This window comes from Brachyistius frenatus, unplaced genomic scaffold (genome assembly GCF_029030835.1).
Source record: "Brachyistius frenatus isolate BFR_SWC_R1_liver_20210118 unplaced genomic scaffold, ASM2903083v1 Contig_6, whole genome shotgun sequence".
Taxonomy (NCBI): Eukaryota; Metazoa; Chordata; class Actinopteri; family Embiotocidae; genus Brachyistius; species Brachyistius frenatus.
The window spans coordinates 9,496,342-9,511,793 of NW_027210605.1; the positions used below are offsets into that span (position 1 = coordinate 9,496,342).

General features: G+C 40.0%; 3 protein-coding genes across 3 annotated transcripts; 1 reads left to right on the top strand and 2 right to left on the bottom strand.

The window, feature by feature from the left end:
• Window positions 1-586: 586 nt before the first annotated feature.
• On the top strand, window positions 587-7,090 carry tmem51a (transmembrane protein 51a). Its single transcript, XM_069689087.1, has 3 exons — window positions 587-713; window positions 3,369-3,806; window positions 4,555-7,090. Exons 2-3 carry the CDS (start codon window positions 3,397-3,399, stop codon window positions 4,961-4,963), a joined length of 819 nt encoding a protein of 272 aa, XP_069545188.1. The 5' UTR covers window positions 587-713; window positions 3,369-3,396; the 3' UTR covers window positions 4,964-7,090.
• Window positions 7,091-7,698: 608 nt separating this feature from the next.
• Window positions 7,699-10,975, bottom strand: LOC138615512 (chymotrypsin-like elastase family member 2A). The gene is made up of 8 exons (XM_069689178.1): window positions 10,967-10,975; window positions 10,789-10,852; window positions 10,335-10,423; window positions 9,990-10,087; window positions 9,321-9,440; window positions 9,041-9,181; window positions 8,101-8,242; window positions 7,699-7,878 (listed from the first exon to the last, which is right to left on the bottom strand). The coding sequence occupies exons 1-8, from the start codon at window positions 10,973-10,975 to the stop codon at window positions 7,699-7,701; spliced, it is 843 nt and encodes a 280-aa protein (XP_069545279.1).
• Window positions 10,976-11,191: 216 nt separating this feature from the next.
• On the bottom strand, window positions 11,192-14,712 carry LOC138615445 (chymotrypsin-C-like). The gene is made up of 8 exons (XM_069689111.1): window positions 14,673-14,712; window positions 14,430-14,518; window positions 13,575-13,672; window positions 13,053-13,175; window positions 12,774-12,910; window positions 12,310-12,455; window positions 11,447-11,599; window positions 11,192-11,295 (listed from the first exon to the last, which is right to left on the bottom strand). Exons 1-8 carry the CDS (start codon window positions 14,710-14,712, stop codon window positions 11,278-11,280), a joined length of 804 nt encoding a protein of 267 aa, XP_069545212.1. The 3' UTR covers window positions 11,192-11,277.
• Window positions 14,713-15,452: the final 740 nt, after the last annotated feature.

Sequence of the window (15,452 nt, forward strand, 5' to 3'; positions counted from 1 at the left end):
AGCAGCAATTGCTTTTACAAGCAACTGAAAAAAAAAATGCCCTAAAATACTACTTATTATTTATTGATGTTCAAATTAATACTTTTTTTTTTTTTTATAGCTAAATCAGACAAAGCTGATCCTCTGTGTTCTGACTGAAGTCTTGTCCAGAGAGCATTTAAGCGAAATTAAATAGGTCCGCAGTCAATAAATAAATATTACGGTATGTGTAGGCTAAACCTTTCCGGGAAATAGGGCATTTGCAAACTATAACCAATTCCATAAACCTTGACAGTTTAATTGTACTTTCCCGGCAATTTACGCAGCAGCTCAAATAAAGGAACAGTACAACATCAACTCGTGTTGCAGTAGCTGGTGGGGTTTAGGCCCAATAGGAGACTTGAGAATCTCACACTACGTGCAGCCGAGTGAAGTGAAATACCAGAAACATTTCCTCACGCAGCACCTCTCCGCTCGTACCAACCGGCCGAGAGTGAGAGGGTTAATGAAGCTGGAAATGCAGCGCGGCCGCTGGAGCCCCTCCTCCCTGCTCTCTCTCTCTCGCTCTCTGCCTCTGCCCGGGCCCATCCGACTAACAGGAAAGTCCCTGATCCTCAAACGCTAATTTGACATCAAATTACACCCACCTAAAAGTGCTGACGGCGTCGGATAATAAACCTTCCAGCTTTAAGAAGTAGAAGAAGAAGAGTCAGTTGTTGTCAAACGATGCAGAGGTGAGTGCAACTTCGATATCCTGGCTCGCTGAAGTATCACTTTGTATCGCTGTAATGTTGCTCAAAGTTACACAGTAGCGAAAGTTTTGAAGTAGCTTTGTTTTCATTACGAACTTTGGTCAACCCCCCCCCGGTGTTTTATTAAGATTGACAGTGCACGGTAAACAATAGTGAAATATATTTACTAATGCACAAACAGGCTCGTCAACTACACTTCCACCAACACATCACCGTCTGCAGCATGTTCAGGGTTTCCCTACTATTACAACGGTTAGCTGCAGCTGTTTTGGGGCACCACCTAAGCCGAATACACTATAAAAAGCGTTGTGGAGAGCATCAAAAACTAACTTCAAGACTTTTTAGGTGTCGCTTAGTTACTATCTGCTCCAGCATTTCCACATCTTTCGAAATTTTACACAGATAGGGTCATAATAATGGTCAAAAGTGATGTGAAATTGCATATCTTTCAGTAAAATGTGTTCACATGTTGTTAGTGGGTGACTTCCACATCCACTAACAAATGAGATGCTGGAGTCATTAATAAAACTCAGTGTCTGTCTGTCACACACAACACACACACACACACACACACACACACACACACACACACACACACACACACACACACACACACACACACACACACGATAAATAAATGCAAGTTTGTTTTTATGAGCAGGCCTGTGAATGTCTTATTATACCGTAAAATATAACCTTTTAGGCCGGACTGTAACAAGCTCTGCACAGGCTCATGATGTGGGACATCTTCACATGAATTCCTTCACTCCTCTGGATTGCACAGCATGCCTGTGAATAAGGCCAGCAGAGCAGAGCTTGGATGGTATTGTGGTTTTACCTTTGCCCAGATGTCATGATGAGTATAATGCAGTCTCATGCCATGCATTCCTTAGTGAGGGGGCTATCTCTTTTTTGGAGCTGGGTTTACCTACTTTAACCCCCTCCCTCCCCTGTGGCAGGTCTGGGCATGTTTACAGACTAGACCCACTAAGAATCTTTGTCAGTGTAGTAGGGTAAATCTCTGACAAGAGTGTTCCATGATGACATTCCTGAATGGTCACAGATTCATTTCTCAGACTTTTGTCCGAGTATATTTATAGACCCCTTCTACTCTCTTAACTAACAAAAATAAACTAGGATCATCAACTCGTGGTTGCACGTAACCGCCAACCAGTCAAGATACAGTTTACTTTGTTGTCTGTCCAGACTGAACAAAGGCTTTCGGGCAAATTATTAGAACATATTAAGTGTAGTTTTAAAGCTATTGATTAATAAAATTGGTTGAGCTTGACTTTGTTAAGCTTCGTTGTGTATTGTATCTTGTGCTGTGTGCCTGCTGTATTAGTGTGTAAATTCATTGGGCGAAACAAAAAACTGGGTCAAATTCCTTTTATATGCACACATCCTGGGACAATAATGTTGATTCTGGTTGACCATAAAGTTGTAGCCATGACAGAGAATAATGCTTTAAATATGGATGTTGCTGCCAAGAAGCTACATATTCTAAAACGTGGATGTTTCACAAACATCTTCAACCTGACAGCAGAGACGACCTATACAATCAGCCTCAATCACAGTCACACCCAAGACTAGGGTAGGCAATTCAGAGAAGTTGACCTTTGACCTTTTGGACATCAAATATCACCCTTCATCATTTCATCCTATTAGACATTTGTGTGTAATTTTTGCATAGTTGGCATTTGAATTCTTGAGTTATGGCCACAAACTTGTTTGGTCAGGTCACACTGACCTCAGACCACTGAAACCGAATCAGTTCATCCTCGAATCTGTGTTCACAATTGTGCCAAGTTTGAGAAATTCCCCTCAAAGTGTTTACAAGAATCTGATAGACAACCGAGAACATAATGCCTCTGGTCACAGCTGTCGGCGCGGAAGCATAAAAAAAAGTTATACCACAGACTGGCCTTGTGATCAATGGCATGTTCCAAGTATACAGCAAAAGGGCATGTATGTATGCTCATTGGTCAGGCCCATTGCATTTCAAAGAGTCATTTCACTCTTAACAAATATGTTTCCTGTAATGTTCAGATTCTAGATTTACATTGAAACACTACATCATGCATGTAATAGTTTTAAATGAATGACAAGGCAGCAAGTAAACCTGTATTTAAGTTGCATATAAGCTTTTGTAATATTTTTTTAGCTCATTGTTTTTCAGTGCCCTTAGTGGTCCTTATCTACCTGTTTTGTGACTTGTGCAATGACATTAGTGACTCTGAAAGATGAATCAGCTGTACATTTATTACCATGTAAAACGCCTATGCGCCTCAGTGGTATTTTATGTTGTTGTCAGTTTTACGGCAAAACGGCCTCGAACTCTCATAAAACAAATTTCCCAGCAGCAGCAACATGTGCCGGAATACCTTCATAAAGTCGATGATGTTTTATTTTTTTAAGTGGAGAGCTGTGTCTGGTGAGAGCTTCACACCTGCAGACACCGATCACAAGAGTGAGGGGCATATTCAGTCTGGTCAGTTCAGGAGTTTTAGGAAAATAAATGAATGATTTTTTTTGTTTGTTTGTTTGTTTTCTGTGACATCCTGTGCTATGATATGTTGGTTTCTCACTTTTGTGTTTTTTTTTTCTCTCTCTCTACTGTTTTTGACCTCGGTGCAGCTGGTCTGACTGAAGTTTAGAGATTGACATGATGCGTTCCCGTGTGGATGGACCACCGGGCCCCCTCGGCAACGGAGACACTCGCAGCAACAGCAATAACAACAACAGCAACGGCAACGAAAGCAGTGGGAACTCGGGTTCGCAGTATGCACTGTGCGCTCTGGGGGTCGGGCTTATCGCACTCGGGATCGTGATGATCGTGTGGAGCGTGGTACCCTCAGACGCAGCTGGTAACAGCAGCAGCTCAGGGGGAGGCGATGATGTTCACGGGAGGAAGAATAAAACATCTTCTGTGGCCTTTGTGTTGACGGGCTCTGGGGTGGTGATGCTGCTGCTGTCCTTGTGTCTGGGGATGAGGAACAAACAGCGAGAGCAGCAGAGACTCCTGGAGGCCCAGAATCACAGAGCGGCAGCAAGGGAGCAGGAGCAGCGAGAGACGTGAGTTCAGTTATGACTTTCTTGCTAAACAACATTTGGAGCTTAGGAGTAATGTTTTATCACGGTGACTTCTTTTTGTTGAGTTTTCTGTGAACAGAAACTTGATGTAACTATGTCAACTACAAACATTAGACAGGAAATAATGTTGAGCGTATTGTAGATTCCGGAAAGCTTGTACCCCTTCAAACATGCGAGAAAGAGCTGCTGGTGGATTATATTGTCTGATCCATACGTTTCTTTAAAGATAGCACCACTTTTTTCTGTCATTTATGGGACACAATTTCTTTTCGGATAAGTATGACGCCAAAAAACATAGCTGGTATTTGCCTCGTCAACATCACATGACCGATGTCTGAGTAACAATGTTGAAAGCACAGATACATTTGAAGGCTTGAAATGAAAGGAAACTTTAGTTTGAGGAAGAAAACAAATTCACATTTTACACTGTTACTTTCCGGAGTTTGATTAACTGACGTCTTAGCTGGTAAAGTGCACGCTGTAGGGTTTCAGGCTCTCAAGTCTTGAATATTTCCCTCCAGCTACTGCATATTTGATTTGATTTTACAGACCATAATCTGTGGGAAATGGGCTAAAACATGCAATGCACTACATTTAACATTAAACATTTGAAAATAACATTATATTATGAGCCTACACTTACCTGTGTTTACCTTTGTAGCGGGCGTATCGCTGTAATTTGTGCGGTTCATGTGTCATTTTTAATTGTACACGTCTATAATGTCTGCAGTGCTGAGGAACAAGCGCAGCGTTATGCTGTCCCAACCTATGAAGAGGCCGTAGGCAGTGGCCAGTACCCCGTCCGTCAGAGCAACCTTCGCCCAAGCACCTCCCAGCTACCTTCCTACGATGACCTGGTCCAAGTCGATGGCGTGCAGTTTGAGAACGAGGGGTCAGAGGTCACAACTGCCGGATCGCAGCCTGCCCCGGCCTCCGGTGCTCCCACTGCTGCTGTTTCTTCCACATCGAATCGTAGACCTGGTAAAAACAGCTGCAAGCTCCTCCCTATCAAGATCCGCAGGATTAAATCGGAGAAGCTGCACATGAAAAACGTTGATAACTCTCAGCCAGCAGCTGGAATCAGTATTGAACCACTCACCCCACCACCGCAGTATGAGGATAAAGTGCCTCCACTTTAAGATCAGGATAATCATGTTTAAAACAATCTAGTGAAAAGCCTGGATTCCTTCATGAGCACCGGTCGTGGATCTGGATTATCCTCGTGAAGCCAAGACTTGAATAAGGCTCCCTACAAAATGTTCTCTGTGGCACTTTGTTATAAAATACACTGTTCAAATTCCTCATCATGCTACATCACTCCAAAGCACTGAACGGAGGAACCCTTTATTTTGTCCTGGGTGTCACTGGATCTCTAAAACAGACACAGATGGTAATGGACACCTTTGCCGGATCTGTCCTCGCTGTGACAGATGTGGTCACACTGGCACATTGGATTTAGTAAAAAGCAAATGCAGTTTTCTTTTCTGTTGTGGTCGGTTGCCGTTAATAGACAACCTTTATGTAACAGGCGCCTGCACTGCGCACTGACTGTAAACATGAGTCGATAGTGGAAGAGATCATGGGACATCAGTGAGCTTACAGTGAGGACTTGTGTTCACACTTTAAAAGCAACGTGCAGAGCTTTCATTTTGTGAGGTAGCTGCTGTTGAGGCAGCTTTTCACAGTGGAAGGCTTTGGATCGGCTTTACTACAGTGAGTGACTGATCATCTTATGTACTCAGGTGGCTAGACCTGATGTCGTATCATGCTACACAAAAACTCTTCCTCATTTTCTCATCTCATCCACAAATCAGGTAGTTTGGCTACCTGATAAGTGTCCAAGTTTCTATTTTAACTCTGGTTTCCATCAACTGAAAAACACTAGGACACACTTTGTGCTTGAGGAGCAGTCCACATGTATTACCAGACTCAACCATCTACATGTGGAAAGACAAAAAAAGCACAAAAATGTCAGAGCTTGTTATTAAGGTGCAATTTAAAGGTCATCCATCTGGCTTGACGTCGTTAGGGAGAGAAAGGAAAGAGGCTGCTGTTAAAAAAAAACCCAAAAAAGAAGTCATCATTAAATGTTAACATTTTATATTTACAAATACTAGGGCAGCAGCATCAGAGGCCACCAATAAAGTCATGATTCAATTGCTTTAAAAGAGTCATTACTTTCCAGGAAGAAATCATTTTCCAGGAAGCTCAAGGTGTCATTTTATGGCGCCTTTAAGCAGTGGTCATTCTAACTGACTGCAGATGCAGCAGGATTTACCCTACAGTTGTTCACACTAACGTACAGTTATGTGTCTTTGTGCTCAGAACCACATTTTCTTAAACGTTTCAAAACATATTGTGTGACTGAACATGAGCTTGTTCTAATGTGGCTCTTTCAATGCAGTGTTGCTTCTGTTCTTGCAAATAGCGTGCAGGCCCAGAGGGAAGTATGAGAGCTTGAAGGAAGTGAATAGTTGAAAGTCATTGCTCTGTTGCCATGGTGAGTTGTGAAGGCGGTAGTGTAGTCTTCGCAGTTTTGTTCTCATTCTAGATGACCAACAGAAAGACTCTTTGACTGTGCAGCTGCGCCATAATGACAGCAACTGTTGCTCACTTGCTTGCTGATCACCGTTCCTCCAACCACAGCTTGACTTGCAGCCCTGTTTTCACTCTAAAGCATGCAGAGAAAGAAAAGAGGCTGCGTCAGGCTTTATTCAGGGAAATGGTTCGAGCTGCATCAGTCCACACTATTGTACTGCAATTCCACTTGTGTCGATAGGAACAGCTTAAGCCAAACGAATTTACTTCTCAGTCATTTCATTAAATGTTACTAATTTTGTGAAGTTGCACAACTATGGCTTTGTTTTATATGACAAAAGGCACTTTTATTTAGTGTCTTTATCCCCCAGTTCTACATTCTGTTCAAGTAAAATAACGTGCATTAAAAGTGCTCTGTTGTTGTCAGCTAATTCAATTATATATTTCCCAGTTTTATGTCAGTTGAAGGAAAAAATACTTTTAAGCAAACAGCAGCAAGGTCATCACATCACTTCATGACTGTCATTACCTGTTTTGCAGTCAAAGCTTATCCGACAGTGTATCCTTTATTTTATTCGTCATGTTTGCACCGCAGACATCAGCATTGTACCTCATTTGTGAATTGACCAATTTACTACACAATTTATTTGTACAACTTTTTTAAATTGTTTGGATTTATCAGTCACTTTTGGTTTTATGTCCATGAAATCCCAAAACAAAGGCTATTTTTCAATTTCATTTATTGTTTTTTTTTTTATTTTTTTATCATTTGAATGTTTCTTTTATATGTACCATGAAAATGTGCTTTTCTATGATAATTTTAATGAGATTTTTTTTCCTGAAGAGTAAAAAAAACCACATTTAACTCATGAATATTTATGAGAAATAAAAGGAAGTATTAATTAACCTCAGTGTTTTCAAAGTGTATTCTGCTGCAATTACCACATCATTATAAGTCATATTCCATGTTGCCTAAATGACAACATCTGCTGGACATTCCAACATCCATATTTTTTTACTTTGCTGCTGTTCTCCAGTTCTCGGTTTTAAAGGATCTTCTGTATTGAAAGCGGAAGGTGAGAAAAAACAGCTTGATGTTGTCAGGTTTGTAGGACACGGACAGTACTTCAACTTTTCATGCACATTCACTGGCTCTGAATTCCACTTGTTAACACTGATACACAGAAGGAGACAACAAATAATAAATCCAAGTTGTTCTTGACGTAATCAAGAGCCTTTTCAGTAGTTGGTCATAACCTGTGGAATGACCAGGAGAAAAAAAACAATTAAAATACCCCTCCTGATATTCAGTGTCAAGGCTTTTGTGCTTGTAAGGTTATTCACTAAATGAAGTGTTCCTTACTTTGTTGATCCAGTCAATATAGGAGCTGACTTGTGTGAAGACAGTGGGCTTCTGGAAGATGTTGCAGCCCTGACCAGAGCCGAAGCTCACCACACCGTGGACGTCCCAGGAACCATCATCATTCTGGCAGTTCAGGGGGCCACCTGAGTCTCCCTGTGGGTCAGCATAGTATGTACAGACACTAGGAGGTGTGGCCATCAGTGATCAGTTAGTCATGCTGAAATTAGCTTTCACTTTGTTTCAAAATAAATCTCCTTTCCGTGAATCTCCTTCCATCTTTCATACTGTGTTAAATTTAAATATCTGACTACTGTAATTGCCCATTAAATTACTGTTAGATCTTAAGATGGCCTGTTCTTTGTAGTCTGAACTTACATTACAGCCGGCAGTGATGCCATCTCCTCCAGCACAGACCATGTTTTCTGTTGCCAGGACACTCCACCAGTCGGGCTGTGAGCAGATATCGTGAGCAACTACAGGCAGGAGAGCCTGCTGCAGGATGTCAGTGGGGGGACCACTGGCTGTGGAGAAGAAACTTGGTTAACTCAAGTAAGAAACAGCTTTGACGGAGGTTCATAATGTTCATATTTCTCAATGATAAGAGTATTGCAACTGTAGTCTCCACTTTTCATTATGTTTTTACTACCTCTGCCAGAAGGCAGACAGCTGAGTCAGTGAAGTCGCACTGATGCATCTTATAATAAGGCGTGCTTCTGTCTCCTTTTTATCAACAGAACAAATCGGGCATGTCTGAGTAAAATGTGAGTTCACTGTTTTTCAAAACAAGATTCATCCTGGTTCTTGAAGCCAAAAGTTTTACCTCACTGTGTTTGTAATCGGTCAGTGTGTGCAGCTGTGTAGCACATTCTAGATAAAAGGGTAATACGCTCTGGGCTTAAAAAGTATCCCTAATTCAAAGTTCACGTATGACACAGATATATTTAATACTAATTAATGACGTAGAATATTACTTGTGTAATAAAACCATGAAGTCAGTGTATCTGCCCTCCTGTGTGTTTTTTCAGTTATTTTCTCTGACAAAACATTTCATTTCTCCCAATTGATTGCCTGTAGTATCTATGTAGGCCTATAAATCGGGATCAATTGGTCAGTTGATTGTTGAATGAACTGTTGTCAAATTTTTTGATCAACTAACGGTTGAGAAATGTTCTGCTTTGCTAAATTGACCTATATTTTACTGATGTGCAAGGAAACTGACTGAAAAGGCACTAACAGGAAATACTACTTAATAAATCTTCAGAACATTTGTATTGATGTATTGATGTAGTGATTTATCCTGCGGAGGTGCATTCACCCACTGGAGAGTCGACCCCAGCCAGTGACGTAGCAGGGAGCACCGTGTGGCAGGATGACGCCCTGGTCTGGAAGGCAGGCGGGCATGATGGTGTCAGAGAAGCTGACGGGGGAAGACAGCTTTATCAGGGCGATGTCGTTCCTGCAAAAGACCAAACAATTCCTTTATGTTCAGTTAACTGATCACTGATAGTGCTCTTACACATGGTGGCCTGCTGATTCCACTGTTTACTTGGACTCATGAGGTGACATTGAGCTGTGTGGAATGCGGTTGCTGTTACCGGCTGAGCAGGTTGTTGTAGTCCTCATGAGAGATGACTTTAGCTATCCGAGCTATCGAGCCCTCCTCGTTCGCCTTCAGGCTTTGTTTACCCAGCTCCATTTGGTAGTTGTAGCGGTCACTGTGGGATGGCAGTGGACATTGTATTGGCTTCGGGGTGTAGATAGTGGTATTGACTGTTTGTGTACAAAAGTAAGATTGAGCTGATGGTAGTGGTAATGTATGATTGTTTGGGTGACCAAAACATGACACTCTTCCTTCTCTGTTCGTTGATGGCAGACATTCCTGCTGATTCTTGAAGAACATCCTTGTTAATGTGTTCAGCAGCTCTTACAATTACAGAAAAATCCAAATTAAGCATAATATTCTGTTGGGCAGAAGAATATTGGCACAGGCACAGACCATTATGTGGCTTATTTAATTACTACTGAGTAATAATCAATGCTGAACAGTAGCAACTTTTCTTATTCACATAAAACTGTGTCATCAATTTAACAAAACAGACAATTTAACAATTTCTTTATTCCAAGTACTAATATATCACTAATACAGACATTTGTAACCATAAAATCTTCCACCTTAAAGGTATGTGAGGTTTTAAAAATTATTATGCTCTGTTATCATTTTAATTACACTGACAACCTTCCCTCTTGTGTTGGGTTGAACTTACTTGATGCAGTGTGCAGCAGACAGGACCCAGTCAGAGGAGATGAGGGTGCCTCCACAGACGTGCCTCCAGCGCCCACTGCTGTCTGACTGGAGTGAGACCTGGACAGAGTAGAGAGACATTCAGTATACGGTGAACTTTACTAAACCTTCTATAATTCTCCTAGCTCTGCTCAGAAGGATAAATCATTGTCCGAATTTTAACATTCATGAAATTTATATAATAAATTCCAGAGATGAAATGTGTAAAAATAGATGTCACTTTTTCTGTCTGCGGTAGTAAAGTGAAAATGTAGACTACGTGCTGATCAGAGTAAAGATATTTTTACACATTCAGACCAGACCTTACCTGCCAGGGCCAGCTGTGAGGCCTGACGTCCTCTCCCGCCACCACCCTGGTCAGCGCAGGAGGGAAGGTGGGAAGACCACAGCCAGAGACTGGGACATGGCGAGTCATGTCACAAACAACATTGTCATACTTTGTGGTACACTAAAGCTTATTGAATGATCAATTTCAATAAATATATGCACACATAAACAACAATGCAAAATGAAAGCAGTTTTTAAGACACATGGCATATGTTATAATTCTCACACCAGACTAATGAGAAAAAGATAGTAAATATTTAAACCTATACCTTTGATTAATTATGAACATTTAAGTGAAAAAAAAGTTAAGCAATATTTATCTAATTTACACGGTATTATAAGTGCTTCTGATGAGATCATTAACTAACCACCTGTTTTTTGATACTGCAACTGAGGTTTAAGCAACATATGTGAGAAGATTTAAAGTGCCTCACCACAAGCTACCATGACCGCAAGAACCACCAGTGTCCTCATGATGGATGATGTTTGTGTAAGTGTCTGCTTAAATTCGTGCTAAAACCCGTCTTGTTTTTATAGCCTCCCGTATGCTAGGAGCTTCTGTCCAGTGTAAAGACCTGTCCTGGGAAAGAAAATCAAACAAATGCTGGAAACTGAGGACATAGCAGGTGGTCAGTGATAGCAATTTCCCATCAGTGTTCCCATTGACGAAAATAAGAAACTATTCTGCTATTTAAGTGCCATGAATAAAACTTGATAGTTGATTAATATATTTGTCAGAATAAAAGTAACTAGATATTCTTGCCCTCCCCTCAGATTCCTTGTAATATTTTGGGAAAACGGTTAACCCATAAAACAAAGGTAGGATAAAACAAAAAGTAACACAAAATCTTTTATTTCATTTACTCCATATCTCTTTATTTTACAGGTGCAGATGGTATCTTTGGTGGCAAAAGGCTGTTCTCTCAGTAGGTCACCATTTTCTGTGAAAGAGATGATACAGACATGTTAGATTAGGTGCAACATTTTCAGCTGTATATGCAGGGTATTTGTTTTAACTGTTTGAGATTATTGGACTATTTTAACCTTGGAAGAATGAAGTAAAAATGAAATAAGATATAACTGAGAGCTTACAGAGTTGATCCAGTCGATGTAGGAGCTGACTTGTGTGAAGACAGTGGGCTTCTTGCGAAGGTTGCACTTGAGCCCGGAGCCGAAGCTGACGATACCGTGAACCTCCCAGGAACCGTCAGAGTTCTGACAGTTCAGAGGACCGCCAGAGTCGCCCTGAGTCATGTGACAGAAAAACATATGACACGTGCAAATTCCTCATTTTACAGTCAAGTGTAAAAGACAGTTAGTGTGTGTCTGCTTGATGGTTTACATCTAATATTATTCATGATATGTTACATACGGGATTCCTTTAACTGTTTTAGACCTTTTAACTGACATTCCACATCTGATGTCCTGTATGTTATTCATTTAAAAAAAAAAAGGCAGTATACGAGAGATAGCTGTCAAATTTTGGGGGAGAACAACAATTGACGACTATCAATTAATGGACTTAAGTAAAGGACAGTTTTAATTGTAATTTTTTTTTTGTATTGTTCCAATTGCTTGTTTTTGTCCGACCAACTTTTAAAAAACCTACAGCTGTTTAGTTTAATGTCAAGACAGCCGGTATTCACAAGAAGAAAAGAAGAAAAAAATGACAGTAAACCAATCATCAAAATATTTGCTTTGTTGCACTCTTTTTTTTTTACATTGCTTATATTTGTAATTGAAAAACAAATTTTGAGATGGGTAATGTACAGTATGTGCCCTCTTCTCCATAGTAAATACAGAATAAAAACTTGACAAAACAACAAGTCAGTTTTTGTACTGTATAAGGAAACATGAATGTAACCTAATGTGTCTACTTTACAGTTTGCAACAGTATAGTGGCTCCTTTTATTGTAACAATAATGTGATTGTGTCGTTCATTATTTTAGACTTACGTTGCAACCGGACACAACTCCGTCTCCGCCTGCACAGACCATGGTCTCCTTCACCTGGAAACTCCACCAGTCAGACTTGCTGCAGGTAGCAAAGTCCACCACGGGAAGGAGAGCCTGCTGCAGGATGTCGGCGATGGGACCTCCGGCTGTGTGGAAGAGAGATGCAAACAAGTTCAAGTTGAGCTAAGGTGAGGAGTGGAGATAAACCACAGCCTAACAGGACAAATGTTGCATCTAGCTGCAGCATTTAGTCAAACCATGAGTGTTGGATGAGGCAAAACACAGTGTCCATCCTGTCATTACCCTATTGTAAAAAATTACTAATAAAAAATATATATTTTCTGCTAAATAATTGACCACTCAGTAGTAAAAAGAACATCCAGTTAGTGCATTCACCTTATATACTTATATCTGTATGTAGATGAATAATTAAACTGAATTAAGAGAGGAAAGAAGCCACTCACTGAAGAGGCGACCCCAACCGGTGACGTAGCAGGGCTCGTCATGAGGGAGGAGGAAACCAGCGGCAGGAAGACAAGCAGCCATGATGGTGTCAGAGAAGACGGCAGGGGACTCCAGTTTGATCAGGGCAATGTCATTACTGGAGAAGAAACACATGAACATTTAGTTTCATCAAGTACTACTATACCTACTGTTTTTTTTGCCCGTAATATTTATGTAAACAATCTGTTTGATTTTCAAGTGTTACAGTTCGTTGCTCTTAGTGAGAGGTAATAGTTTACCGAATGAACAGGGGGTTCCACTTCTCATGCACAATGATGTTGGCGGTACCCATGAACACAGCAGCGTCCTCCGTCTCTTTCAGGTTGTGCTTTCCCATGGCCACTCTGTACTCTCTGCCACTGCTGCAGGTTCACACAGCACAATATAAAGCAGTTATATATTAGAACATAAATCCATTTGAATGATTACTTTTGCAGAAAGTTACTTCAAAACACAATCTCTAACCACCATGTTATGTATGTAGCATTTTAATCCACTGTTGAGTCCTAAAAGTTAGTTTTTCTATAAACAAGAAGAAATGTGCTCATGTGTTGAGATAATTTACCCACCAGCTAATTTGCTGAATAATAGCCTGCATAATTAACACTTACTTGGTTGTTGGACTTTACTGAATTAAGTCAACATTTATTGGAAGCAGTTTATGGGTGATACTATAGACCAAATACCATGTCACTGATTAATATAGATATTTGTGCTGCATGGAGGTATGATAACAACCTCCCACTTCTCTTTTTTTGTACCTGATGCAGTGAGCAGCGGTGAGGACCCACTGGTTAGAGATCAGAGTACCTCCACAGGTGTGTCTCCACTCCCCCTCTCTGTTGTACTGCAGGGAAATCTGAAACATTCATAAGAATACAATGAATTATCTATAGGTGTTTTTTTTATCTTATACTTTTTTCGTTGTATTGGTGTTCTCTATAAGATATGTTGTTTTTCATGCTCCTAGCAGTGTTGGTTGTTCAATCAGTATGCTATATGCCTCCTACTTTAGTGTTTCCTTTTCAACCAACCCTCTGATGATCTAAATGCACCCCAACATTAACCACACTTCTATTTAAAAAAAAAAAAAAAAAAAATCCATTCTTTGTCCTGTGTCTTTGACTTAATGTTGTTGTTGTTGGTTTCTTTATGCATTTTTATTTTCTTATTGATTTTGTGTCAAGATATTAATATTAGTACACTGTAATAACACTAAACTGTGTTTCTTTTTAAAATTGTATCTAATTTTATTCCGTTTTGATCTATTTAGTTTAAAAGTTCAATGAATTGATTCGCATTTTTTAAACAACTTTGAAATGCTTCTGTGTTTGAAAGGTGCAAATAAGCCCACCTTACCTTTATTGTCTAAAAATGAATACTTTTATTTTCCATTACACCACACTGTTTCAAGTTTTAGTTCCAAGTAAGTAAGTAAGTACATTTTATTTGCACCTTTCACAGGCATAAAATTACAAAGTGCTTTACAGTCTGTTTGTCACACACTGCACTATATATATTTAATAGAAGCATTTTTATAATAATATCAGAGTATTTTTTTCAGACATCAGATATCCTACTTTGTGAATGAACTTCCTCCCTCAGCATGTCCTTACCTGCCAGGGCCAGCTGTTAGGCCTGACATCCTCTCCTCCAACCACCCGGGTCACCACAGGGGGGGAGGTGGGCTGGCCACACCCATAGGCTGAGGAGACATACAGTAAGACTCTTTCAAAATTTTAGATGAGATCACACAGCTGTTATCTATGCAGTTTGTAAAGAAAGCTAACAACTGAACAGAGACAGATGGCCGTAAGAGTGTAGAGTGTTGTGTTTTGTAACAACAAAAAGATCCTTACCACCAGCGACAAACAGAGCAAGAACCACAAACTTCATCATGTCAGTATCTCTGCAGTTTTCTCTTAACATCTGACATATTTATACCTTTCACAATGTTATGTAACCTGCCAGCACTGAATCAAATTCTTGGAAATGTGCTGCTTAACAAATCTTAACGCTGGGGTGGAGCTTAGTGGACTTCAAAACTGGCAGACAAGAAAACAAATACCCGGCCAAGGATAAAAGTGTCCTTGAATTTTGTATGTTGTTTTAACTTGTTTGTTGAACATGTCTGTGGAATTATGGGTTTTTAGCTTTTATCATCAGAAGCTGGAGTTCACACAAAGTGCATGATTCCATATCAAATGAAACACTCCCTATTCTGATTACCTTTTAAAGGAAAAATAGTGCCTATTCCAGCAGCTGAAGTTTCCATTCCACATCAAAGCATTGAACAGCTGACTGAGGTGTATTAGCTAACGAACAAACTATTTACTAACTAATACAGTTATTAGAACAATACTGAAATTCTACTTACCTTGTATGTCTACATAAAAATAGATCTGTAAGTGCTGTAATGTTTGCTTGTATAAAGTAGCAATTCCTTTGCATTAATCCACCAACATTTTTTTGTCACTGCAAAAATATTAAAATTTTTAAAATTACAGTTTATGAATGAGTGATTTATTTTTCAAATTAATGTCAACATTTTGCATTTATTTTCCGATAAACAAGTTCAAACGATGCAAATAATTAATGCTGTCCATAACAATTTAACCAATGTGCTACAACCACAGTAC

What these genes read in the sequence shown, in the direction of transcription:
- tmem51a (XM_069689087.1), top strand. Translation starts at nt 3,397, where the DNA reads ATGATGCGTTCCCGTGTGGATGGACCACCGGGCCCCCTCGGCAACGGA. An exon ending in GAGCAGGAGCAGCGAGAGAC is followed by an intron (nt 3,807 to 4,554) that starts GTGAGTTCAGTT and finishes TAATGTCTGCAG; the next exon opens with TGCTGAGGAACAAGCGCAGC.
- LOC138615512 (XM_069689178.1), bottom strand. An exon ending in TCTGCTGCACACTGCATCAA is followed by an intron (nt 9,441 to 9,989) that starts GTAAGTTCAACC and finishes GCCATCCCACAG; the next exon opens with TGACCGCTACAACTACCAAA. An exon ending in TACAACAACCTGCTCAGCCG is followed by an intron (nt 9,182 to 9,320) that starts GTAACAGCAACC and finishes GGTCTTTTGCAG; the next exon opens with GAACGACATCGCCCTGATAA.
- LOC138615445 (XM_069689111.1), bottom strand. Translation starts at nt 14,712, where the DNA reads ATGATGAAGTTTGTGGTTCTTGCTCTGTTTGTCGCTGGTG. An exon ending in TGCTCTGTTTGTCGCTGGTG is followed by an intron (nt 14,519 to 14,672) that starts GTAAGGATCTTT and finishes ATGTCTCCTCAG; the next exon opens with CCTATGGGTGTGGCCAGCCC. An exon ending in TGGAACCCCCTGTTCATTCG is followed by an intron (nt 12,911 to 13,052) that starts GTAAACTATTAC and finishes TTTCTTCTCCAG; the next exon opens with TAATGACATTGCCCTGATCA.